We start from the raw sequence: 27668 nt of genomic DNA on the forward strand, positions 1-27668 counted from the left end.
CACAGGCCTGGTGCTGGCTCTAAGTTCTCCATCACCCTCACACCTCTGAAAGCAAGCCACAGGCGGCAGCCCTGTGTTTCTGCAGGATCCCCAGTCCCTGGGACACAGGTGATAGTGAAGGAATGACACTCAGGGAAAGACAGTTACTTTCTTTTGTTTAATTTGGAGTGCTAGGCACTTGTAATGAACACAGGGACGCACAGATGCGAGTGGAAAGGAAGCTCTTAGGTACGCTGTCTCACTATTTACCGCTCTGCAGAATTAAGCATGTTCACTTGGAGACTATTTTAATTCCCAGAACAGTTAAAAAAAAAAAGCTCAATTTTGCAAGTCTAAAAAATAAATGAAGGTTTAATTTAGACTTAAATTGAAGAGAGTTAAAGAAAGAGATTTAAAAGCAATAAAGTGCATTTTATTTTAATGATCACTTCAATTATTTTCAAATTCCAGAAGGTACGAATTCAGAACTTTAACTAGATCAAAGAATGTTAATACCTTGGTAAAAATCAGGGTCTGTTAGTTTTTATAAGTGGAGGAGTTTCTGTGTAATAAAAAGGCCTTTGCTTTCCCTCCTTGTAGTAACTTCTTGTGGAAAATAAGTGTGAGTACTTGCGTGACACTCTTACGGGTCCCTGTGTGGGCGTCAGGCTTAACTTGCCTACTGCTAATAACATGAAGTCGGGGTACAGTGTGGAAAGGTGAAAAAAAATCTCACATCTGCTGTTACATGTTGTTAACTCCCCCAGCAGACGTTAAATCATTTCAAGTACAATAATAGTGTGGGAGGTAAATTAACTAACCATTAACAATCTTATAAATACACAATTAACATGCCAGCATTTATATGACACATTGATGGGGCAGCAGTAATTTTTGATTGGGAGTTTGTAGACCTTTGAGAAGCCTCAGGCTGTTGTTGCTATTCAGACAAGTTTTCCCAGATTGCAAGTGAGGGCGCTGGAAGCCCGCCTGCTGGAGGGAAGTGAGCCTATGTAGTGTTTGGAAAAAGTCCAGGACCGGGGTCTTCCGTGGAAACCCAGGATGGATGGGACGTTTGCATCATATTTTTGGTCGCTGATCTTGGGTCCTCAGGGAGTGACAGTGCACAGGGAGTATTCATTTGCTTAGGATTATAGGAAGAAAAACACAGTGTTCAGGTACAGACTTGCAGCTGAAGCTGTGGGGTTCACCAGGGATTTGTCGCAAACACTTTGCCCAGAAACAACCTCGTCTGTGGTTTCAGATCAGCAGGTGGCTGATCCTGCAAGCTTTCCCCTGTCGAGTCTTCTGGGTTTATAACTGCTGTGTCCGGTCCTCATGTACATGACCAAGTTCTTTCTGCTGTCCAAATTGCTGCTGGGGAGGCGTGATTGCAGAACACGGTGACCGTCCTCCGCCTTTCACAGAGCGCCATGGAAGAAATTTCTTTCAGGCCTTAAAGTCCAAAATACACAGCAGGATTTGAAAACAGGATGTGTGACAGCTGTAACATGGATCCTGCTTGTGTCGAGGCCAGGTGGTAGAGTGGCTAAGTTTCCAAACTTTTGGGAGTTGATGTTTATTTCTACTGTGTACTAGCTAACTTTGGACAAGTTTATAAACCTTTATATCGATTTTCATCTAAGAGATGGTAATGACAATAATAACTGGCTTAATAGGATTATTTTGAAAGTTGAATGAATTGATGTAAAATGTTATGTTTATTAATGTGAACATTAGGTGACACAGAAAGGGAGGTGGCTTCCATCTGCTAGACCCCTCCCCAGAATGCCCGTAGAAGCCAGAGCTTGACCAAGTGTAGCCAGGAACTCCACCGACGTCTTCAGGTTTATCATAGGAAGCTGGACCGGAAGTGGAGCAGCTAGCATTTGAAGTGGCACCCATATGGAATGCCAGCATTGCAGACAGGCACCATTTTTTGTCGTCTTCTTTTTGCAGTTAACCTTTTCTAATTTAAAAAAAAATTATTTATTTTTGGGCCCGGCATGATAGTGTAGTGGTTAAAGTCCTCAAGTTGCACGCGCTGGGATCCTGTATGGATGCTGGTTCTAATCGCAGCAGCCCCACTTCCCATCCAGCTCCCTGCTTGTGGCCTGGGAGAGTGGTCGGGGATGGCCCAAAGCCTTGGGACCCTGCACCCGTGTGGGAGACCTGAAAGAAGTCCCTGGCTCCTAGCTTCGGATTGGCTCAGCTCCAACCGTTGCGGCTGCTTGGGGAGTGAACCATCAAATGGAAGATCCTCCTTTCTGTCTCTCTTCCTCTCTGCATATCTGCCTTACCAATAAAAGTAAATAAATACTTAATAAATACTATTAATGTTTTTATTGCAAAGTCGGTGCTGGGCCCCGTAGTTAACTTTTTGAGAGGCAAAGAGAGAAAATGCCAGATAGACACACAGAACTTCCATCTGCTGGTTGCTTGCTGGATGTTTGCAGCAGCTCCAGGGCCCAGATGGGAGTCAGGAACACAGCTCAGATCTCCTGCATGGGCTATTGAATAGTTGTACTGCCTCCCAGGCTGTCAGAAGCTAGGATGGCACCTGGGTACACTGCACAACGCCTACTCTGCATGTTAAGACACTAAGCACTACTCCAGAGGGTAGCTTCAAAAGTTAATGGAAGGACCTGGTGCAGTAGTGTAATGGTTAAGGTCCTCGCCTTGAATGCACCGGGATCCCATATGGGTGCCAGTTCTAATCACAGCAGCTCTACTTCCCTTCCAGCTCCCTGCTTGTGGCCTGGGAAAGCAGTTGAGGATGGGCCAAACCCTTGGGACCGTGTACCCGCATGGGAGACCCGGAAAGAAGTTCCTGGTTCCTGGCTTTGGATCGGCACAGCACCGGCCATTGCGGCCGCTTGGGGCGTAAATCATCAGACAGAAGATCTTCTTTTCTGTCTCTCCTCCTCTGTATATCTGACTTTCCAATAAAAATAAATAAATCTTTAAAAAAAGAAGTAAGAAAAGTTAATGGAAAGTGAATGAGAAGGTACTAAGTTTATTTTAGTGCAAATTCGTTTTTTGAAGTTCAAGCTTGTTTGAAGTAGCCCCTTGTATGCCTTGGCGTGTGTAGTACTGGTGGATGTTTAAGTTACTTTCTGGCTTGCAATATTACAAACAGTTTTTAGGTCAGTAATTTTGCATATTTTTTTTCTCAGCGGAAATCCTGAAAGGGGGTTGCCCAAAGAGTACATATGGTCTTCATTTTGATAAGATTATCAAGTTATCTTCTAAAATATTGATTTTCATTCCCTGTGGTATGTGAATGTGCCAGTTACTCTGGACCCATGTTAATGTTGATTTTTGAAAAAATAATCTCTTGGAAAAAACAGATTGGATTTTTTGCAAATCGCGTAAAGAAAACTTGTTGCTGTGTGTATTTAAATGTCTTAGAAATCAAATGCAACTGTAAATAGTAATTTGTTGTTCTTCAGATTTAAAAAAATACTTTAAAAAAATTTATTTTAATTTTAAATGTAGATTATAGAAAGAGAGAATTGAGTGAGAAAGAGAGAGGTCTTCCATCTGCTAGTTCACTTCCCAAATATCCACAGTGGCTGGAGCTGAGCTGATCAGAAGCCAGGAGCCAAGAGTTTCTGCTGCGTTTCCCACATGGTTCAGGGGTTGAGGTCTTGGGCTGTCCTCTGCTGCTCTCCCAGGCAGTAATCAGCTGGCTCAGAAGTGGAGCCATTGGAACACAAAGCAGGACCCTTATGGGATGTTTTACTGCAGGCTAAAGATTAGCCTGATCTATCTACTGAACTGGCCCCACTGTTCAGATTCTTTAAAAAAGATTTACTTATTTCTTGAAAATTGGAAGTTACAGGGAGAAACAGACTCTCTTGTTTTAAAGATTTTTGTTTTTGTTTGAAAGGCAGAGTTGCAGAGATGGAGAGAGAGAGAGATCTTCCATCTGCTGATTTACTCCCCAGCTGGAGCTGGATCTGAAAGCAGAAGCCAGGATCTGCTGGATCTTCCTCTGGGTCTCCCACGTGGCTGTGGGGCCCAAGCCATTCTTTGCTGCTTTTCCAGGTGATAAGCAAGGAGTAGTATTGGAAGTGTAACAGCCAAACACAAAGTGGTGCCCATATGGGACGGTAGAGCTGGAGGTGGAAGCTTAGCCTGCTGTGGTATGGCACCAGCCCCGAAAGAAGTCTTGCATCCTAGTTTGACTCCCTTAATGGCCAGAGTAACTAGGGCAGGGCCAGGTGGGATCCAGGAGTTTCTTACTGGTTTCCCTCCTGGGTGCAGGGGGTCCAAGCTCTTGAGCTATGTTGGGCTTGTTTGCTAGCTACGTTAGCAGGGAGCTGGATTGGAAGTGGAACAGCTAAGACTCCAGTCGAGCAGCCATGTGGATGTTGCTGTGCCACACCACCAACCCTTCTTTTCATATTTAAAAAAATTCTTTTTGTTTTGAAAAATGTCATTGGTATAAATTGATAGTATCATAATGTGCTAGATTTGAGGGATACATTGAAGAGAAGCGTCTGGGCTGAGATGCCTTCAAGCATTAGTGGATGGACTAGGTCTGTATTTCCACGTTAGAAGTTGTACCAGGGCTGTATACACTTTGATTTGGGGAGGTCTTACTCACTTTGCCTTTCCCACCAGCTAGCCTGAGTGTTGACTGAGCATGGTGAAAGCTGACGAACTCCCTTGGTTAGTGATGCTTCTCAGGTAAATGTCTTCACATCTCTAAAATGATGTGCTAATAGACAGTTCTTTAAAGACCCCAGCTAGCTCTAATGGCTAACTGCATTTCCGCGTGTGTTCCATTTCCATAAGAAATGTATTAAGGCAAGAATCTTACAGAGTTTTCTAAAAAGGAAGTGTTCTGTAGGGCCTCTCCTAGGAGTATACTCAGTTCAGCTTTCACATTCTCACATTTCCTAATGACTTTGGAGGAGCAGGAAGTGATCCAGATGGCAGTGTCCTCCACCCCACAGGGCGCACTGACTGGCTTCTTTTTTTTTTTTAACTATTAAAAATAACCATTTTATTTGTATATTCAATGACTTATTTTTTTAAATATGATATTTTTCTTTCTTTTTTTTGTTACATTGCATTATGTGACACAGTTTTTTTAGGCACTGGGATTCCCTCTCCCCCTCCCCAAACCCTCCCCCCATGGTGGATTCCTCCACCTTGCTGCATTGCCACAGTTCAAGTTCAGTTGAGGTTCTTTCATTGTAAGCATATACCAAGCATAGAGTCCAGCATCTTATTGTCCAGATTGAGTTCAACTCCTTCTTGTGGAGACCATCTTTGGTCTGAAGGTAGAGCCGGCAGAGCGTCATCCTGACCAATCAAAAGCTCCAACATAACATAAGCAACAATCCACAGCGTCATGGAATAAGTGGACATAGTATTGAGTAACCAATGGGTTAAAAAAATTTACATTTTACAGGTAGTATTTTTCATACTGACATCGTTTCATCTTAAATTAAGGCAAACATGTGGTATCTAATCTTTTGGGATTGGCTCATTTCCCTTAGTATTATGCTTTCCAGTTGGGTCCATTTAGCCACAAAGAACTGCATTTTATTATTTTTTTTAATAGCTGAGTAGTATTCCATGGAGTAGATGAACCATAGCTTTCTTATCCAATCTTCTGCTGATGGGTATTTCGGTTGCTTCCATTTTTGCAATTATTGATTGACACTGACTGGCTTCTATCTGCTGTGAATTTGCCAAAGGAGAAGGGAATGTTGGGATATTTTAGTACTGGTTTAAACCTGAGTTGAAAGCCAAAGGTTGCAATGGTGCTTTTATCATTATCATTACTAATTATGAGTGTTTTATAAAACTGCATTGTGTCCTGCATCCTCTCGTCCCTTGCACCTCGCTTTTATAAATGGAGAAAGGAAAGCACCATACAAGGGTGCAGTATTTTGACCAAGATGAGCAAGCTGGCAAGTGACAGGGTCAGGATTCCAGCTCAGGCTGTCTCTAGGGCCTTACTCCCTACCGCTAGTCTCTAACGCCTCCCTTGGTGAGCTTCTCACTTACTCAGGGAGGTACCATTTTGTCCCTAGAATAGACTCATTACAATCTCAACAAGATTCAGGAAACAGTTCTTGTAATTAGGTTTCTAAAATAAGAAATTAGTCTTGCAGCAGGCAATCTTGATTAATAAGTTTTGTTTTAAAAGCACAATACCATGATAAACCAAAAGAAAGGAAAATGTGTTTATTGAGCAAAATTACTTTGGTAGAACTTTTTGTAAGATCTTTAGTAATTCAGAAAGCATTTCTGCCCATTTAAACACTTTGTAACCATATGATAGGAGGGGAAATATAAACTGATGAAATATAGTTTCAGGCTTTAGTACATCATTTGAGAAAAATACAGCTTGTTTTCTCCCTGACCTTATAAAGTAATGAGAAGATTGCCTGGGAGGGGAGGAAGAAAGGAGAATTTATGGTTTGAACAGTAGTTCTGTGCTTTGAGTGGCCTGGCTGTGGAGTTACTATTACTTGTTTTGCAAGAGAGCCGGCTTTCCTCTCTGATACCGTTTAGATCTCACTGAGCAGAGCTGTAGCCCATACTGCTTACAAGGATTTTCTTCCAGCTTAGGCTTAATCTTTCAAAATTCCTCAAAATAGGAGTAAATGTTGATTTTCAAGGTAGTGTTTTACCGTTTTGAATTTGTTTGAAAAATGATTCAGTCATTTTCTACCTTATTCTTAAATATTGCTGTGTACATCGTGTTTCCAGGTAGGTGAGCTCGTGAAACAGTATGAAGAGGAGAAAATAGCCTTTTAAGGAAACGGGCCCACAGAGAGGATGGCCTTCTTGGACAATCCAGCTATCATTCTAGCTCATATTCGACAGTCCCATGTGACCAGTGATGACACGGGAATGTGTGAGATGGTTCTCATTGACCATGATGTTGACCTAGAGAAGATTCATCCTCCTTCACTGCCTGCAGACAGTGGGTCAGAGATTCAGGGGAGCAATGGTGAGACTCAGGGCTATGTGTACGCCCAGTCAGTCGATATTACCTCAAGTTGGGACTTTGGTATTAGAAGACGCTCAAACACAGGTAAACATTGTCTTCTAGTCATGTCTTCTGAGCTTTAAGTTAGTAAACAATCTTGGAATATTTGCACAATGTTGGAATAGTTCAAATGGGGGACCTGTCTATATATTAATGGAAACACATGTTGTGTCGGGCTGAGGGCGAGCCCTTGTACCTGCCATCTCGGTGGCTGCTCAGGGGAATGCACCTGTCTTGAGTTGCAGTGTGCATCCCAAGGGTAGACTACCTGGAGGTAGATTTCAGGAACATGTGCTGGAGAGTTGAGCATCCAGGGAGCTCAGTAGGGGTGAGCGAGTGGGCTGGTCTAGTGGGAATTCCTACACGGGATTTAAAATGAGAAACAGTGACCCAGTTTTTGATACTTTGCTTCTTAAGTTTGTCACTATTCTTTGATCTTTATGATTTGAAAATGTCCAATTTTGGTATATTTAATTATTGAATTTTAAAAACTTGTGTTTTCTAACATATTTTTTTATAGCTGTTAAAGAGAAATGGGATGAACCAAGACCTTTATTTAGATAATTTGCTAAGAACATATCTTTGCAGTTCTAATATGTGATATCCAGGAAATCATTAATTTTTTAGACCATCAGGAATTATACTTGCCAATCAATAGCAGTACCCTGCTCATTCCTGGCAAAGGTCATGGTAGGATGAGCAGTAGTGCGATGTGAGCGCCTGCACATCTTCATATTCCTAGTCCAGATGTAAAATCTGCAGGAAGCGGAAGTGCAGGGAAGCTGTAAGCACAGTACAGGGCAGTGTGCATAAAGGTTTGGTTCAGGAAGTGTCTGTGACATCAAAAGAATAATTTTCTCTCATGGTGAAAATAATTAATAGCATTTCCCAGTATCTGAAAGAACTTCTATCTGCATAGGATTTGAGTGAAGGTTTGAATATAATTTAGAACCATTGATTCTCAGTTCTCTAGTTGAAGCTGACTTCCTTGCAAGTTATTGAGATGATATCTTCCATGACAGGTTGGATGGATTTCAGGAGGAGAATACTGCTAAATTGAGAGCTTTATGATTATATTACTCTGGCTGTACCCTTCACATTTATTAATTGCAATTGAATGTATTTTTCTTCAGTGGAATTTGGTTAAATGTAGTGACATTGTCAGAAAGCTTTTGCCAGCCTAGTTTAAATCACTGGCTAGATTATTTTTAGGTGTCTCCCTACCACGGTTCTAAGATAGGGGGATGTGATACTCTACCTGGAAAACTGGTCGAAGAAGAAATTTATGTTTATCTGTTTTCTATGAGCGTGTGCCAGGATAGGAAGGTGAAGATTAGCCAGAGAAAGCTGATTTCAAGAGATGGCTGAGCCGTGACTTCCCTGCTGTGGTGTCCGTGCCACAGGTCAGTGGGTGCCGGGCAGCATTTCCCCAGCCAGTGACAGCAGAATTGGAGACGCACCATCTTGGGTGACTGGTTGGAAATTTTTAGGTTGCATTTAGATGCTAATGATTAATTGAGGTTTGGGTTGTCTTAGTGACCAAGAAACATCCATTCAGCATATCTTAAAATTTTGTAAAAGAAAAATTGTTCTTTTTAAGATTTGACTAATGTTACAAAGATACAAATCATTTATTTTACTACCTATAAACTGTTTCAGCCCTCTGAAGAAAAGCTATGCTAATTTATATAGCTTTGACATTTTATAATTTTCATGATTTTTAGATAAAGGATTTTATATTTAAAACTTTAATAGTCTAGTCTGAGTTCATTTATCTTTAATTTTTGAAACGGGGAGAGTAATTCATAACAGTAATTTTATTCCTGTAATGTAATATTCACTTCAGTTCATTTGTGCATTAAAATTCCTTTAAGACCGTTATTAATGATTTATATAATGAAATGTCATATTAATCACAGAAGTTTTCACATTTTATTATTCTCTTCCATGTTAATACTATCTTTATGATCTCTATTAATGTTTTATATCCTCTAATTTCAATTATAAATCAAGAATATTTTCATGTTTTTGTTGGTATTTGCTTTTCAGGGGTGCCACCTTTAAAATTTTATGACTTTTCCCCCTACATATGCATTATAAAACATCTTTATTCATATAAAGGTAGTTAATTATGTCTTTGTTTATAGTAAACTTTCATTGACAAACTTATAGTTATAATATTTCTTTTCAAGCTCAAAGATTAGAACGGCTCCGAAAAGAGAGACAAAACCAGATCAAATGCAAAAATGTTCAGTGGAAAGAAAGAAATTCTAAGCAATCAGGTAAATGGAAATCATTTCAATTTTTGCTTTGAGATTTATATATATTTAGTTTATATTAACTGATTTCTCATTCATCCTCCTAAGTCTTTGGGACAGGTGCCTCTGTGTTTTGATTGCTTCGACCCTGTGCTGCTGTGTGGTTTTTGGCCCATCAGAGTCACGGGACGGCTGCGAGGGGCATGCCCAGGGCCCTGTGCTCCAGGCCAGGACGAGCTGCTGTTTGCACCACAGTAGTTCTCTGCCATTGCTTTCTGGTCTGTGTGTTTCTCTTGATTGTTCCAACCTCGGCTTTCCCTCTCCTCCTTGCTGGCCTTAGTAAGTCGTCTTTGCACAAATGCTGATTCTTTCTATTTCAGCTTGAATATCATTGTGTTGGAGTATTAGAGTGTTTATAAATTGTATGTATAACAGCTGACAATTATATATTTTCAAAGTTTCAGTCTTAGAAGACAAATAATTGCAAAGGTAAATCCTATTTAAACAGTTTATAATGGCAATAGCATCTTTCCTGTTTTTTTTTCTCTCTTTGCTGCTTCTTTGAAAGATGTATGTGCAGTCTGCCTTCCCCGTCCTCCCAGCCCCCCCCCCCCCCCCGGTACCATATTGACAGAATTGTCACCTAATGGGACTTCGCATGGTAGCCTAGTGGCTAAGGTCGTCCTTGCCTTGCACGCACTGGGATCCCACTTGGGCACCAGTTGGTCCCGCTTGGGCCTGCGCTGCTTCCCATCCAGCTTCCCTCGACTGCTTTCCCAGGCCACAGGCAGGAAGCTGGAAGGGAAGCGGGGCTGCCAGGATTAGAACCGGCGCCCATATGGGATCCCGGGCGTGCAAGGCGAGGACCTTTAACCACTTGCGCCACCGCGCCGGGCCCTATATATAGTCTTTAATGCAGTGATTTTTAAAAAGGTATGTATTATCATTGTCATTTACAGATAAGAGATAGATTAAAGATTTATTTATTTTTGAGCCCAGCATGATAGCCTAGTGGCTGAATCCTCACCTTGCACGTTTGGGATCCCATATGGGCATTAGTTCTTGTCCCAGATGTTCCACTTGCCATTCAGCTCCCTGCTTGTGGTTGGGGGGATGTCTTAAAGCCTTGGACCCCTGTACCCACATGGGAGGCCCAGAAAAAGCATCTGGCTCCTGGCTTCGGATCGGCTCAGCACTGGCCATTATGGCCACTTGGGGAGTGAATTAACAGAGAGAGGATCTTTCTCTGTCTCTCCTTGTCTCTGTACATCTTTCTTTTCAATAAAAATAAATAAATCTTTAAAAACATTAAAAGTCACTTACTTTACTCAAAAATCAGAGTTACAGATGGAGGGGAAGACAGAGAGAGAAAAAGAAATCTTCCTTGCATTGGTTCACTCTCCAAATAGCCTCAGGCTGGAGCTGGGCCTGTCTGAAGCTGGTGCCAGGAGCTTCTTGTAGGTCTCGCACGTGGATGTAAGGACCCAAAGAAGTAAGCCATCCTTCACTGCTTTCCCAGGCCATAAACTGGGAGCTGGATCCAAAGTGGAGCAGCCAGGTCTTTGACTGGTTTCCGTAGGTGTCACAGGATGCCAGCTCTGCAGGCAGTACTCTTCAGTGTGGCCCCAACGCCTCTTGATGACCACGGTGCCCGTTCGTTCAGGCCGCTGGATCCCTCTTTGCCTCCTTCACTTCCATGTCTTATCAAGTTATACACTGGGGTGGCAGGCTAAGGAGGAGGCTCAGTGGTGTCTTCACATACACCTTGCAGGGGTCCTGGCACACAGCTTCTGGTTCGGCCTCCTGCACGTGGGGCTGCAGCCCCTGGGTCGCTTGATTCTTTCTCTTCATTTTTAGTTCTTAAATTATGAATTTATTTCCTAGAATGCTATATAAATGAACAGTAAAGTTTTCCTCCTTTTTTTATCACTATTAATGCATTAATTTTTAAAGCATATTTGATTATTTTCACTTTGTTGAAGTTTTTTTTTATGATAACCTGTCCATATGTGTTCTTTCCTGCTGGATTTTAAGAAGGAATTTTAGAACTCTTTAAACCCGGTAGTCTTTCACAGCTCCTCACTTTCTCATATGATGAGATATCCCAGATTTATCTTATATATTTCTTTCCTAAAATCTACCATCGGTCATTTTTTAAGGAGTTTTATGTGTTTTTGACACTCAGATGCTGGAATCTGAGCCACTGCTTCCTGGGTTACTGGTCTCCTTGTGGCTCTTTTTAGTGATTATTGCTCAGCTTTGTTTTTTAAAGAGGAAATATGTTGTAGTTAAACTTGAATTGGAATTAATGACATGATTATAGAATATTCACTTTTTTGAGTTTATATGTCTTTTATGCTGATAATTCTGGGTTCGGATAGAAATACTGATGCCATTACTAACAATATGGTTTTCAAAGGATTTTAAGGGTGGCTTTTGTTTTGTTTTTTTAGGGGTGGAGTGAGGTCCTATGGTTAGATTCCCTTAAAGACTGGATAGTCAGATTGCTGCTGAAGGACTGGGTAATGCTGACGTGGAGTTCTGGTGGCCCCACTTCCCATCCAGCTCCCTGCTGTGGCCTGGGGAAGCTGCAGAGGACGGCCCAGAGCCGTGGGACCCTGCACCCGTGTGGGAGACCCAGAGGACGGCCCAGAGCCGTGGGACCCTGCACCCACGTGGGAGACCCGGAAGGAGCTGTTGGCTGATTGCTCTGTCATTAAGTTGCTACCTCAGAATATTACTTAGGCTCATGTATTTCATTGCTTGAAAAAGATCTATTTGAAAGGCAGAGTTAGAGAAAGGAAGAAAGAGAGAAAGAGATCTTTGATCCGTGAGTTCCTTCTTCAAATGGCTGCAGTGACCAAATCTGGGCCTGGCTGAAGTCAGGAGCCAGAAGCTTCATCTGACTCTCCCACCCGAGTGCACGGAGCCCAAGCTCTGGGTCTTCCACTGCTTTCCCAGGTGCATCAGCAGGGAAATGAATTAGATGTGGAACAGGCAGAATTTGAACTGGTGCCAATATAGGCTGTTGGCGTCTCAGGTGGTGGCTTAAACCCACTGTACCACACAAGCATTTTCTGTGTATTTCATTTTACTTTTGTTTCTATAGATTGTACTTTAAATTTTCTAGTTTTTTGAATGTGAAATACTGACATGGTTTCAAAGTCAAAGACATAAAACAAGACATTTTTATTCCATCTCTTTTTAGAGATAGTATAGTTTAATCCTCTTTTGTACAGTATTTTTTTACTTAACAACACACTTGAGCTTTTTAATTGCACAGCAGTTACAGAAAAGGAGAGAAAGCCAGTGGTTCACTCCCCAAATATTCCCAGCAGGTGGAGCTGGACCAGAAGCTTGGAGCTTCTTTGGGGTCTCCCACATGGGTGCAGGGTCCCAAGGCTTGGGTCATCCTCCTTTGCCTTTCCCAGAGCTGTCAGTAGAGAGCTGAGTCAGTGCCGAGTGGAAGAGCTGGGGCTCAAACCAGTGCCTGTCTGATTTGCCAGTATCCTCATCCACTCCCAGAGTATCAGGCCCCACAGCACATGGGGAGATGTGAGGTGTCACTCTGGAGGTTTCATTCCAGTGTACAGCTGTGTGACACTCCACTATCCCCCTCCTTGATCTAAACTCTACGTTTGTAACTTATATTTTATTTTTAAAAATGTAATTGTGAATTGCTGTCAGTTGTGTTAAATAGGGTTCATAATACTGAGCTTTTAAAGATGTATTTTTTATTGGAAAGTCAGATTTACAGAGAGAAAGATGTTCTATCCACTGGTTCACTCTCCAAGTGGCCGCAACAGCCAGAGCTAAGTAATCCATCTGAAGCCAGGAGCTCTTCCAGGTCTCCCATGTGGGTGCAGGGTCCCACGGCTTTGGGCCATCCTCGACTTCCTTCCCGGGTCACAAACAGGGAGCTGGAAGGGAAGCAGGCCTGCAGGGATACAAACCAGTGCCCATATGGAATCCTGGCGCACGCAAGGTGAGGACTTTAGACACTAGGCTATCGTACTGGGCCCTGTAACATATCTTATAGAAGACTCACATTGGCTACTGTGTGGGTTAGAGATGGGATGGGATGAGGAAGTCCAGGGCAGAAACAGGATGGCCGGTTTGAAGGTGCTGCTGGAATTACACTTGTGTTACGGAGGAGGTGGTTATGAAGGGCGTAGGGTGTGGGGTTAGAGAGAGAATTGTCAGATGACGCTCAGGCCCGTGGCCTACCTGGATGGAGTTGCCCCTAACTCTCCTGGTTGCTCTCCTATTAGAAAGCTGTGGCAGAATATGTTGAGGGGAAGTTTAGGCATTCTGCTATGAACATAGAAGGCGTGAGTTTCCTAGCAGACATCACAGTGGAGGTGTCACGCAACAGGTTGGATATGTCAGTCTCATTTCATGGGGTCTTTACTGTTAGAAATCATCTTCAGGAGTTCCCAGATTATAGAATATACTTATTATTTTCCTTTTTTATTTCTGTTTCTCTCCTTGTCTCTCTTCTTTGTGTCTCTCTGTTTTATTATTTAGATATGATATATCTGTAGTTAGGTATATAGTTATATATAGCTCTATTTAGATAGATACATCCACCATCCACAGTTAGGTTTTAAACATGCAATTTTATGACTTTTTAAATATTTAAGAGCATATGTTGGAAAGATTGAGAGAAAGAAAGATTAGCTACGCTCTGTCTGTTCAGCTCACAGACACACAGACTGAGTCTACCTGGCTGTAGGCGAGAGCCAGGAGCGTCTCTGGCTGTCCCACACAGCAGTGGGGGCCCAGTGACTGGGCAGGACGCTGGTGGTGGGAGACAGAGCCAGATGCTGAACCTACAGACTCGAGCAGAGAGTGTAGGTGTCTTACTAGGCTAAATGCCTGCCCTGTTGGAGCGAGGGCTTTTGACGGACATGTGCACCTGTGTATCTAGCATGCCCGTGAACTCAGAGCAGTGCCAGCTCCCTAATAAGGTCCGTTGGTGTTCCTTTCTAGTCAGTTTGCTCACCAAAGGTAACCTTTGGTCCAGTATCTCTACAGTTTGATTTTTGCCTCTTCTGGATATGAGCCTAGACAGACTCCCCAAGGATGTAAGTGTAGGAGAAAAGAAGTGGTCCAAACATGGAGCCTTGGCCAGTGCCGGTGAGCTGGGAGGAGGCGAGTCCGCCAGCAGTGAGGCTGAGGATGTTAGGCAGCCTGAGGGCTGTGTGGATGTCTGCGTGTCCCACAGTGTGGGAATCACTTTCCTGCATGCAGCTCCCTGCTGCCTCAGAGCTCACGTGGGGTGTGAGCAGAGGCGTGTATGTGGAGTTGACTGCTCCCTGTGGTTTCAGGCACTCAGCGGGGGTCTTAGAGTACACACCCTCCAGATTAGCCACTTAAATCTATGGGAACTCAATTCATAAATTTGCTTCATCAGTCTTTTGAAAAGGTAACTGTAGTTACATTTATTTAGTTATGAGGTATTTTTTTTTCAAGATTTGTTTATTTTTAATGGAAAGGCAGATTTACAAAGACAAGGAGAGAGTGTCACAACCCAAAAATTCAAAAAGATACCACTCAAGTCAGGCCTGCTAAATCTGCCTGAGTCTGAGGGCGAGCAGAGAAGCAAGCATTAAGTTAGGGACACATATGGAACCAGGTAGATTGGCTTCTGTGAGTGGAACGAATTGTGCTTGCTTGCCTTGCAAGTTGCCCCTGAGTGGGACATGTTTGCCTGCCAGGATAAGTAAATCGGATGCTTTGTAAATGCACAGCACCTGAGTTGATTGTAGGATCATTGTGCACCAATGTGAGTTTAAAAACCCCAGACAGTTGCCAGTGAGGGCCAGACGCTTCTTCTGTTGGTGACAGTATGGGACAGTCTGCTGGCCAGTGAATAGACTTCTGAGCTTCTAAGGCTCTGTCTCTGATTTTTGAGATAGTATCAGTCAGCTTGCAACGAAAGATCTTGCAGATGCTGGTTTGTTCTCCAAATGACCACAGTGGCAGAGCAGAGCTGATTCGAAGCCAGGAGCTGGGAGCTTCTTTCAGGTCTCCCATGTGGGTGAACCATCCATCGTCTATTGCTCTCCCAGACCATAAACAGGGAGCTGGATGGAAAATACAGCATGCGGAACACAGCCATGCGCTCACATGTGATGTGGTGCTTGCAGGTGGAAGATCAGCTGAGCGAGTCATCATGTCAGCTTCATACTTACGAGTTGTTTTAATGACCACTTGAGTGAGTTGGGGAATAGTTTTTTTGTTACACCTTTGTCAAGGACTGGGAAGGGCTGCTTCTCTTCCTGCAGATGTAAACATCTCTGATTTGTTTAAAAAGCTTTACTATGTACACTTTCTAAATCTCAAAATTAAAAAGAAAGCCTAGTGCCCCCATTTATCATCTGTCTACCGTCTTGGTCAATATGTAGATTGACTTAAAAAATTAGATGATCTTTGCGAAGATATGAAACTAATGTGTCTTAATTCATTCATTAAAATGAGCTGAAGTTTCTGATTGAATAATAATGTGAATTCCTTCAATCATTTTATTTGTTCATTCATGCAACAAAATTTATTGAGGCTCTACTTTGTTCCATTATTGTGTAATGGCTAAGAGATTCAATTGAATCCTAGCTTTGCCACTCTGTAGCTTCATGGCATAGGACTAATAAAAATATTTTAAGCTTGTTTCCTCGCTGAGACAATTGAGATAAGGCTTATGGCTGTGTAATGTTGTAAGAATTGCATGAGATGCATTGACCTGAACAATTAATGTTAGCTCCTGCTGCTATAAATGTCCTCTGTTTTTCCTTTCTCCTCACCTTGGTCATCCAGATTCTGTAATAAGTATCATTGGAGTGTGTGATAATAGATACCCTTGACCTTGACCTTGAAGAATTAGAATGTCAAGCTCACATAATATTAAAGTTTCCAGGTATCTCTTAAAGGTAATGTGATAGGCCCAGAGAAGTGTAGTAAATTGCCCAGTTTCAGCCAGCTAACTGTAATTGGCAAAGCAGACAAAACCTTAGGGTCTGTGGACAGTGAACACGTCTGTGACACAAAAGCCACTGTGTTGCTCTGCGTTGGCCCCTTCCCTCCCCACCCCCAGTCGTCCTGGATTGGCCTGAGGCTTGGATGCTGCCTCACTGCAGACACTGACATGTGTGCGTGGCTTTCTGCACTTCAGACCTAACGCAGCCCTGGGTGTGTCCCACCTTGACTTGGAGAAAGACATTTTAGGGAAGATGCATAAGCTGTCTTGTTTCTGTAATCACAAAGATATTTTTATCTTCTTTTTCTACACAGCCCAGGAGTTAAAGTCACTGTTTGAAAAAAAATCCCTCAAAGAGAAGCCTCCGAATTCTGGCAAGCAGTCAATATTGTCTGTGCGCCTGGAGCAGTGCCCTCTGCAGCTGAATAACCCTTTTAATGAGTACTCCAAGTTTGATGGCAAGGTGAGTGGAACCTGGAGACCGGATGTGGCACTGCTCGGAGTGGAGCTGCTGCTGTTACTGTTAGATTGAGGGGTCCGTGTGTCTCAGAGTAATTACAGATGTTACTTTTCCAAGACCTTAGATACAGAATATATGAATTTGGCCTTAGTGTTGCTTCCATTAGAATCTGTCAAGGAGGACTAAAAGGAGACAGTCCTGAGTTGCCTCTCTTCCACTCCTTGGCTGTTTCTCTTCCTTCCCATCTTAGATCTCAGAGGACTGATTGAATCTTCCCAGATGACCTGGGGCTGTATGGGCGGGGGTAGTGTGTTTGGTTGGTTCATCTGTGTTACCTCAAGTGGGCATTTGGGCTGGTTGGATTGTGGTTGCTCAGGGTCCGGGCGCATGGGAAAGCCTTCTGAGTGGTGCTGAGTGGCAGTTTGCATCATCGTGTCTGAGTGGTTACCACAACCTGGGGATCGTGGGCCTTGGAGCTTCTGGCCAGAATTCCAGGCTGTTGCTTTGATTTCGGTATTGCACTTTTGGGGGATCTTGTTTAACATTTGCCATGGAGCATGTCTGCCTTTTTTGTCCATTTGTTCTAACAGTTTACTGTTAAGAATTAAAATGGTCATGTGTTCCTTTTTTAAAAAAATGGCCAGTAGTCAATGTAGCACCGTATGCCCCCATTCCCTTTGCCATGGGTCTCTGCTAGGTCGGGTGGGCCTTTTTTGGGAGATGGTAGCAGCCGATTCTGATATTTATTGCCATTATGTGTTGTGCCTGGCAGTGTCGTGGGGGCGCTGAGAGTGTGTTGCCTGGAGGGGTCGTGCAACCATTCATCTTATGTCACACCATTGCAATTAATGATCACACAGCTCTCTGGTTGTGTTTGCATTTTTCTTATTGGTGTGCTTGTTCTGTCAGTTGTGGTCTTCGAGTGAAGAGGTATTTTCTCTTTGAAACACTTTTACCACGAACAGTTCAGCATGTTTCCATTGGCTTACCTAAGCTTGTGTGGCTATTGGCATGAGAGGTTGTTGATGTTTGTGGGAAAGTAGAGCAGAAACAAAATGCATGAATAGCATAAAGATCCTAGCGTCTACAGGAGTTTCCTCCAAAAGTCCCTGGAAAGCATTTGAGTCCATTGTCCCCGGCCGTGCTCAGAAGCCCTCCATGCAGGGAAGAAGAGACCGTTTCTCCCTGGAGACTTGGAGGCCAGCCCTGAGAAGGTGTGAATTGGACCACATGGGACTTTAAGAAAATTCAATTGCTGCATTTAGATTTGCGGGAGTTTATGGCTGGGATTTGTTTACTTTATTACCCGGCACCATCGTATTGTTTGGGGGCGTAATTACTGGAATAATTAATGAATGGCAATTTTTGTTTGCTAACAAAATAGCACACATCTTTTAAACAGACTTTTCTGTATGCTGTTAGATTATATTACTTAGACTTGAATTTGTCAGAAGATTATGGACTTTGGTGGGAATATATATCTAACTGCTGAAGTAGAAAAAAATTTTGAACCATTTCCTCAGGCAAAAAGGACAAAAAAAATTTAGTAGATTTGTGTTCACACTTTAAGTTTTCTGTGCTTTTTGTTATAGCAGATCTGTGATCTGCAAAGATGTGAACATGCACTAGTCACCAGTACATATTGATTAAGAAAGATTTATGTATTGATAAGTCTATCTTATGATGCAGGGCTGTTTTAGTGTTATCTTACATATTACAATTGCTAAAACACAATTAAGTCCTTGTTCTCATCTATTATTTAATATTGATGCATTTGGCAGGTATGTAATGAAAGTGGCTAATATTTGAAAGATATTGTAGCATACATATTAAATTAGTCTTTCTTTATCTTTGTGAAATGCATCAATATGATGTTCAATGACATCTCAATGATTAATAGAAAATTATACTTGAGTCAAGCCTTTTTGTAACCTAGAAATTAAAATGACTATTCAAATAACACCTCAAAATGATCAAATTAGCATTTTGTGATTGCATCATAATGGGATTGTAGCAGTTAGCACAGCAGCTCGGCTGCCTCTGGAGTTCAGCTCGTGTCATCCCCTGATAATAAAGCCTTCTCCGTGAGAGTCAGCTCTAATAATTTCTAGATTGATTCTTCCCATATATCATCTGATGTTCAGCATGAAATTTTTGTTACTGTTGTAACTTAAAATTATTTTATTTTTATTCAGCTCATATTTAAGGAATGAAATTAGTGTCCTGTTTTAATATTTTACCACCTTGACATTGGAATCCCATCTTTGATTTTCTCCACATGTAAAGGTTTTCTGTGTTTGCAATACTTCTTTATTGTGTGTGTGTGTTAAGATTTATTAAAGCCACCAAAGGATGTACAGATTAGTTTTTCTTCCTCTGCAAATATTCACAGTGCTTTTCTTGGGAATAGTGCTTGCCTTATTTACATAATTAACTGAGTTGCTTGGGTCTCTTGGGCATGCAGTACATAATTGGGGAGAGAAGGGGACAGGCAAGAGTTTGGGGTCTAATTAAATATGCTAAAAAACTACTTAATTATGTATTTCCTCAAGAGACTGCTGTGAGATCTTTCTTAAGATTTAACTAGGGTTAGATTTGAAAAAAAGAATTTTGTTTTTGGTAAGGTTTTACCAATTGCATTGTAGTTAGGCAAGCATATGTAGTGTCCTTAATGGTTGTGCTGATTGTTGGTCTTAGTTTTATAAGATTTCTTAGCTGTTGTATGAAAATTAAGGAAACATTTCCAGTTAGTTTCTGGTTCCTGTAACTCGTTAGTCATTTGTTACATTTTTTATTATGATTAATAATTTAAAAATTTTGTAAAGATTTATTTGAAAGGCAATATGTATGTGATAATGTGTGTGAGAGAGAGAGAGAGAGAGATTGAGAGTGTGTGCTGGTTTACCTCCGTAATGCCCTGAACAGCTGGGTCAGGGCAGGCTGGAGCCGGAGCTCTCCGTCCAGGTCTCCCAGGGGCAGCAGAAAGCCGAGTGCGGGGCCGTCCACAGGAAGCTGGATCTCACCTGCAGCGTAACCAGGATACAAGCAGGCTCGCCCACGTTGCATGGGGGTTTCCTAACTGCCGCAGCAAATGCCTGTCCAGGTGCATTTTCAAGGTGTGAGAGTGGGAGGAAGGCCTGGCCGCGGGCTGCTGCTTTGTGATTGGATGACTTGAGGGCTCAGTTTTACTGCAGTATTTCTTTAACAAATTAGTGATGTTATGTGACGTGCTTGGTCATTTTGGGGGCTGCTTTGGTCAGTTCAGACCCCACCGCCTCAGACATGGGCTGGATTCTTCTCTGAAGAGTCTCGTCAGCAAAGCCTGAGCTCTCTTGTGGACATGAAGTGCTCAGGACACCCCTGAGCTCCTTCTCTGACTCAAAGTGCTGCTGTGGCCAGAGAGGTGTTCTGAGGTGATTGGGACTGAGTGCCTCTGATGGACCCCAGGAAGCAGCACCGAGGGTGTGTCTGGCCAAGTGGGCTGAAAGCCTCTACCCTGTTCTCCACTCCTTTCCCATGAGGTCGTATTTTAAGAAGTAAACCTACCGTTTACCATATCATTCCTTATCACTTGAGAAACGTTTGCTGATGTAGCTTGTAGCTGTTCGGGGCAGATTCATCAGATCACCAGCAGTTCAAGGACCCTTTTCTTGTCCCTGTTTCCCCGGGGTGGTTCCTTCCTTCTGGAAGCACAGTTTTCTCTGCTTCTGCAAAGAGGTGGAGTCACAAGCCCAGTAAAGCCACCAGGGAAGAAAGCACCCAGCATGCTGATAGCTTCATTTAGCAACGTCACTAGTCAGCGGACCTTCTGTTGTGGCCTCAGTGTGATGGGACCGGCAAATGCTGGCATATGGACCGGGTTCGTGTCCTGGCTACTCCAGTTCCCTTCCAGCTCCCTGCTTATGGCCTACCCAGGAAAGCAGCAGAGGACAGCCCAAAGCCTTCATGGAGGCCTGCAAGAGGCTCCTGGCTCCTGGCTTTGGGTCAGCTCAGCTCCAGCTGTTGTGGCCATCTGGGGAGTGAGCCAGCAGGTGTTTTTCTTTCTGATGTTAAATCTGCCTTTCTAATTAAAGAAAGGAGAAGAAAAAAAAAAAAAGCCTCGGAGTGACTGCTGGTGACTTGCCTTACTGTGTCACTGCAGGCTGGTTGTGTAACCTCATGAGACTTGAGGGGGTTCAGGACCCACTGCCCCAAAATCTGGTCTGGTGGTATTAACGAGCTGAAAACAATCCGAGGGGAATGGTAGGAAAGGCTTTTTGGGTTTTCACCATCCTTCCTGCTGCAGGTCATCAGGTCCTTGAGTGAGAGGGGAGGGAAGGAACTGCTTATACCAAGAGATGCAAGGACACTGAGGGGCCTGGAAGATCAGGCCTTGCTGAGTGACCCTGTCCTGGCAGCTGCACCTCGCCTTTTGTCCTGTGGTGGAGCCTCCCCACACTCCAAGAGACACTGTGCTGCGCCCCCTGCATGATGGGGCCTCAGTCACAGTAACCTTACAGAGTCCACTCATGTGCGTCTCTAGTGTTCAACTTTTTAAAGGGTCCGTAGCTGAGAATGTAAAAGGGTGGAAGGAAAAGATTTTTTTTTCTCCTCTACAAACTGCAGCTCTTGTGTTTAGAATGCAGTGGTGATTTGTGTTTCTCATGAGGATGACTTGAGATGAATCCTGTTTGGCCTAACATGTGGCATATAGGGAGCACCCTACAAAACCCTTTTCTGTTGCTTGCTCTTCTTGGGCTAGGGGCCCGAGACAGTAACAGGACCCCCCCCTGTGTACTTCATTTCCTCTGGACCAGGTTGCATGAGAGGAATGCCCTCTGCAGAGTAGTGTCTTTAGGCCACCCAACACAGACTGGATGGGGAGGATGCTTGTTCAATGGGGGGTGGCTTGCCTTCCCTCTAAATAGAAAAGTTTAAAGAAGAAGCAATTACTGCCTTTTTTTTTCCTGACTTGGTTATTTTTCAAACACCAGGTCACAAGGTAATTCACCATTTCTAATGCTTGGTAGCTTACTAAAATATTGAGTATTTTATCCATTTGTTTGACTTGGCTGAAACACTACTCTCTAAACCTTAATGTTCAGAATGTTTGCCTTAACAACCCACTTCTGGTTCCCAGTGCTAACTACTTCTGCTTCTGCTAGTCAGCTGTGACTTTGTGCTAACTTGTTAAAAAGTAACCGTTTCTCTGTTAGAAACTGTTTCAATAGGAAAGCTGCAGAGATCGTGGGGGAAGGGATAATTCATGAGTGCTAATTGCTTGGCTGTTAATTTTCATAAGTGTTGATAGAAGCAGTTCCTTAAATTAAACTTTGTTTAAAATGTATCAGGGGAAATATTCCACAATGTCGAGCCTGAAGTGAAAATTAATATGAATGCTGTGGCAATTAACACATACTGGTTAATAGCTTTTAGCAGCATTTTGGGATGATAGTCCTTAAATACATTTTTGCATGCTGCTCTTGTTTCAGCATTGTTCCAGTGTATGTCTGGGTAATTATGAACAAATGTTTTCTACAATCATTGGTATTAAATAGCTCTTCCCAAAGAAAGTCACTTAAAACTTTGCAGAAATGCAGGCAACCACTAAAAAATGTTGCAAACTCAGAAAAGGTCAGCTGATTGAAATTATTTAAAAAAAAAAAAAACAGTGCCCTTGGAGGAAAATGTTTCTTATCTGAACTTGGAAAATTTTGCATTGTCATGGAAACATCCTCTTCTAGGATGTTAAGCTACTTTGGATTCCAGAAAACCAGTCTGGGCTTTTCAGTGTGGCTGCTGCTCCCTGCTGCTGGAGTGAGGCCAGGAGCGTGGGGGCTTTGCATCTTCCTCTTGGCCTCCCCTCTGCTGGCCTCCCCTCTGCTGGCCCCCGGCCTCCCCGGCCTCCTCTCTGCTGGCCACCGGACTCTCCTCTGTCTGCTTGCCCCTGGCCTCCCCGGCCTCCTCTGTGCTGGCCCTGCAGCAGGCTGGAGAGAAGGTGACTGTGGGGTGCTCAGCCTCATCCTTGTGCACCCTCCTTCTTCCTATCTCCATGACTGGATTTTGCCAAATTTTCTTTTCATGGACCAGTTTCTGTTAGTTCACTTCTGAAAGAATCTGGTAGTTACCCTCCACCCGATTACACATTCCAATATACCTGGAATGGATCAAATTCATTAAGGACGTCCTTTTTGATGAGATTATTTTCCTCTCACTGTTATGTTGGTACTTTCCTGTTGCTTGACATTATTGTGTGTGGTTTTTTTAAAGACTTATTTAGTTTTAATTACAAAGTCAGATATACAGAGAGGATGAGAGGCAGAGAGGAAGATCTTCTGTCCGCTGATTCACTCCCCAAGTGACTGCAACAGCTGATGCTGCACCAATCTGAAAACAGGAGCCAGGAACCTCCTCTAGGTCTCCCATGTGGGTGCAGGGTCCCAAGGCTTTGTGCCGCCTTCGACTGCTTTCCCAGGCCATAAGCAGGGTGTGCAGCAGCCGGGACTAGAACCAGCGCCCATATGGGATCTCGGCTTGTTCAAGGTGAGGACCACGGCTCCGGGCCCACTTGACATTATTGTGAAAGTCCCAAGGCAGTGTCTTGACATTGTGTTCAGATGACAGGCAAAGAGGTAAAGCATGAGTCGGCGCAGAAGACAGTGTATTGCCTGTCAGGAGGTTAAATGTCCCAAGGTGAGTTCTATTTAAGATGACCTTGTTGTGTTCTGAGCCCTCGGTCTGGGCATCACCACTGTGGTTTGTTCTGAACCTTGCTGATCTGTGCTGACTTTGGTTCTGAAGTGGACTTCTAGAAATTCCCATCAGAGGTGGAATTCACAACTAGTAAAGGCTTTTCAGACAAGACAGAATTTTGCTGTGGAAAACAAATGCTTGCCAGGTTTGGGTTAGAATACTGAGTCCCATGCCTTTGTCTGCTGTCTGGTAGTGGGCCAAGTTCTCTGCCTCTGTGAGCCTGTTCTCATGTCTGTGGAATGACGTTGGGGCTGCTCGTGAGCACCTAACAGACGTGGGGATTATGTGCACAGCAAAACACGGGGTACTGGGGCAGTGCTGAGAGCTTGCTGCTTTGTCCCACTTGCCCATTTGCAACCTTACAATTAGTGAGGGCCTGCCATGTACCAGTGCTGTTAACTAGGCACTGGGTACAGTAATGAACAAAACCAGACCTGGTAGACCTAGCTTCTGACCTCATGGAGCTTCTTGCCTTGGTAGGTAATCACCAAGCAAAATATAGAACTGTAACCACAGTGCAGTCACAGCCAAATAATTGCCTGGCTCTGGGAGAGGTACTGGTGCTTTGAGAGAATTAGTCTCAGGTGTCCCCTGAAGATGACCCTTGTCGTGAGAGCAAAGGCTGAGAGGAGCTACCTCAGAAGCATGAAGACGGGGGAACACAGAGGGTCTAGGGAAGGGGCAGCTTGGCAGAAGCATGAAGACGGGGGAACACAGAGGGTCTAGGGAAGGGGCAGCTTGGCAGTTGTGAGGAACTGGAAGAGAGCTGTAGCGCTGGAACCCCAAGGGTGAGGGCTGAAGGTGCAAGGTGAAGCTCCAGCAGCCAAACACACACGGCCAGTGCACATGCTCTCACCCTCGGCCCTGGGACACCTTCGGCAAGTTTCACCAGGAAGACGAAATCATCAGAGTGGTGTTTTTGAAAAGTCATTGGGTTTGTGCTAATGTAAATATACCTGAGAAGGGTTTATGAGGATAGGGACACCATTCAAGAGATGTTTTGTGGGGCTGGCATTGTGGTGTGCAGGTTAAATGCACACCACATGATGGCATCCCGTATTAGCAGGGCCAGGCGAGTCCTGGCTGCTCTACTCTCAATCCTGCTGCCTGCTAATACACCTGAGACAGCAGCAGCTGCTGGCTGAAGTGTATGGGCTTTGCCACCCCGTGGGTGAGAAAGGGGCTGTGCTCTCAGATGCCCAGCTCTGCTCACCAGGCCGAGCTGCAGATGGGTGCCTGGTAGGTTAAGCTGCTGCTTGAGAAACCCACATCTCAGGATGTGTGGACTAAGTACTGGCTGCTGCACTTCAGATCCAGCCTCCTGCTTCCAGTCGGCAAGTGGATGACAACTTGAGTCCCCTTCACCCCTGCGGGAGAGCCAGGTGGTGGTCCAGTCTGGCTTGGCCTGGCTGCCTTTGGCCATCACCTCTTGGATTCCTTTTGATGTTAAGGTTTCTTAGGTTTGTGATTAGGTAGGCAATTGTCCTTAGTGACATGCAGGGGTTATAAATTAGAAAACTTGGGGCCTGGTGCAATAGCTCAGTGGCCAAATCCTCACCTTGCAAATGTCAGGATCCCATGAGTGCTGGCTCTTGCACTGACTGCTCTGTTTCCCATCCAGCTCCCTGCTTATGGCCAAGCAGGATGGCCCAAAGCCTTGGAACCCTGCACCCGTGTGGGAGACCTGGAAGAGGCTCCTGGCTCCTGGCTTCGGATTGGCTCAGCTCTGGCCAATTTGGGGAGTAAGCCAGTGTGTGGCAGCTCTTTCTCTCTCGTTCTCTTCATAAACCTGATCTGCCTTTCCAGTAAAAATAAATAAATCTTAAAAAAAACCGAATGAGTTCTTGAAGAGATAACCAATGTACATATTGGAACTTTCCTCTGAAGTTGGAGGGAATGGTCCAACTGGTTTTTGACGAGGAAACAGAATAGGGGAGTGATTTGTTCAGGGACGCCCCGTTTGTGTGTGACAGAGCTAGTCCTCGGTGTTTCTTATTGTAGCACCACAGCTGTTTCCCCTTGAGTCCTTGACAGTTACTGCTACGGAGGAAACAAAAATACTGGCTTAATATTTGAAAACTTTTCAAAATTGAAAAACATGATGTTTTTCTTTGCCGGCAGACTTCAAATGTGACACACTCAGTTAGATACTGCTGTCAATTATGTGAATTGAGTTAATGGCATCTTTTTCATGAAGATTGATTTATTTATTTAGTTGAAAGAATTACAGAGATCGTCCACCCACTGGCTCACAAGGGCTATTCATTATTCACTGTGTTCCCAGGCACATTAGCAAGGAGCTAGATCAGAAGTGCAGCAGCTGGTTTGAACTGGTTCCCCTAGGGGATGCTGGCATCACAGGCTCACCCACTATAATATAGCCTTATGATGGTCCCAATTAACTGTATTTCTAAGCCTCAATTTTCTTATCTGCAAAAAGTAACAAAAACGAAAAAGAGAAATCTTATGCTAGAAAGGAAGAAGTGCCTTTCACATAGACACTAGCTTATGTTTTTTTCTTTTTTTGATCTTTCTGTTACTTCCATCCTCCCATCTTTCCCTCAGTCCAACCAACAATGTGCTTATAGGCGCTGATATTGTTTCATTCTGAGGGTGTGTTGCATCCTGGTACCGACACCCGGGTGTGGCTAGCTGCTGGGCTGGGGCAGGGGTGGTCCAAAAAGCCAGCACATGGAGGAACCACGCTGCTAGTGCATGGTTCCCTTCGGGCTGCAGACTGACTTCAGGGGCCGCTGCCACCACCAGCCCCCTCTCCCCAAGGACTGGAGGAAGCAGGTTTGGTGTGGCAGTGAAATTGGATAGGGGAGTCTGAGGTTGGGCCGAGGTGGGAGTGGTGGAGGCTGCAGTGACAAATCCTACAGGAAACGATCCAGTTTCTCATTCTTGGTGTGTTCATCCTGCTTTTGTTTCTTTCTTTCTTTCTTCTTCTTTTTTTTATTTCAATCTTAACAAGCAGAATTTTTCAGCTTTGGTCACTTGTGTAATGAAGCCCAGAATGACACTCTCCATACATAAATGCAAAAGTTTTTAAAATGTCAGTGATAAATTTCAAATATCATTACCATTTGAGGCTTGAACCGCCTGTATCATAAGAGCTGTGTTTTATTAATATCTCCACTCCTTTCTATTAAATTGAAGTTTTAACACCTAGACAAAGATACATGTAAGAAAGTAAGTTTAGGAAATTTGCAAAATATGCTGCTATGCAACCAAAGATTAAATTGATTTGTTATCTGTGCATTTAGCTACAATTCATTTTAATTGTCTGTATGAAGTTAAAAAGTATTAGTGTCAGATGGAGATTCATCACCAGGCCGTGATTTAGGGCTGGAGCTGGAGAATGCAGGCATGTGTTCCGGCAGATGTTAGTATAAGGCGCTGTCTTTCCTGACAGCAGTTAAAAAGTATGGTTATAGTAATCAAATTGTGGTGCAGCGACTCAGAGGCTAGGGCCAGATTGAATTAAAATAGATATAAGATTTATGAATAGCAATAGCTGTGATAAAATTTCACTGCCTTCTTCAACAGGAAGGACTTTTTCCACAGTGGAAAGAAGAAAATCTAATAACCACTTTTCTAAAACTGTGGTTTTGCTGACTTTCATTTTCCCTTCCTAATTATGGCATCAAAACAATAACTGCCAGGGTTTTTTTCCAGTCATAATCCCTCCCCTCATCTTAAGAAGAATATAGCATTAAAATGAACATCTTTTAAAATATTTAGATAATTTATTTGGGAGAAAGAGAGTTCTCCTGCACTGGTTTATTCCCCAAATGTGCATGGCAGATGGAGGCGAGGAACTCAATCCAGGCCTCTCACACGGTGGCTCCAGCTGTCACCTGCTGTCCCTGGAGTATGCATTTTCAGGAAGCTGGAATTAGGAGTTGGAACTCAAAGTCAAGTACTCTGATATGGGCCCCTGGCACCCCAAGGAGTGTCTTACCTGTTGTTTGAGATGCCTGTCAACAGCCCAGATTTCCAATGATGTTGCTGATTTGGCTTGGAGGCAGAATTCCTGCACACTGCAGTGACCATTCGACTTAGCAGTTAAAATGGTCTCTAAGACTCCCACATCCCTAGCTATCAGAGTATCCAGGTTCTTTGTGACCCTGGTCTCTGTTCTGACTTCCTGCCAGTGCACCCCCTGGGAGGCAGCAGGTGCTGCTGGTTGTGCCCCTGACACCTTTCTGGAAGACCTGAATTGAGTTCCTGATGCCCAACTTG

General features: G+C 43.6%; 1 protein-coding gene across 6 annotated transcripts in view; it reads left to right on the forward strand.

Annotated features, from left to right (window-relative positions):
• Nucleotides 1-27668, forward strand: part of MAPKAP1 (MAPK associated protein 1) — a 223178-nt gene that overhangs the window by 22736 nt on the left and 172774 nt on the right. For 4 of the 6 annotated variants that reach the window (XM_040963887.1, XM_040963890.1, XM_040963889.1 and 1 more), the window contains exons 2-4: nt 6715-7042; nt 9190-9279; nt 16546-16694. In XM_040963887.1, coding sequence (XP_040819821.1) covers nt 6784-7042; nt 9190-9279; nt 16546-16694 — 498 coding nt within the window. In that variant the 5' untranslated portion in view covers nt 6715-6783. Of the gene's footprint in view, nt 1-5587; nt 7043-9189; nt 9280-16545; nt 16695-27668 lie in introns of those variants that run through there. The other 2 variants (XM_040963891.1, XM_040963892.1) reach the window with 2 other exon arrangements.

This window comes from Ochotona curzoniae, unplaced genomic scaffold (assembly GCF_017591425.1).
Source record: "Ochotona curzoniae isolate NIBS_2020 unplaced genomic scaffold, NIBS_Ocur_1.0 scaffold_3208, whole genome shotgun sequence".
In the NCBI taxonomy this organism is placed as follows: Eukaryota; Metazoa; Chordata; class Mammalia; order Lagomorpha; family Ochotonidae; genus Ochotona; species Ochotona curzoniae.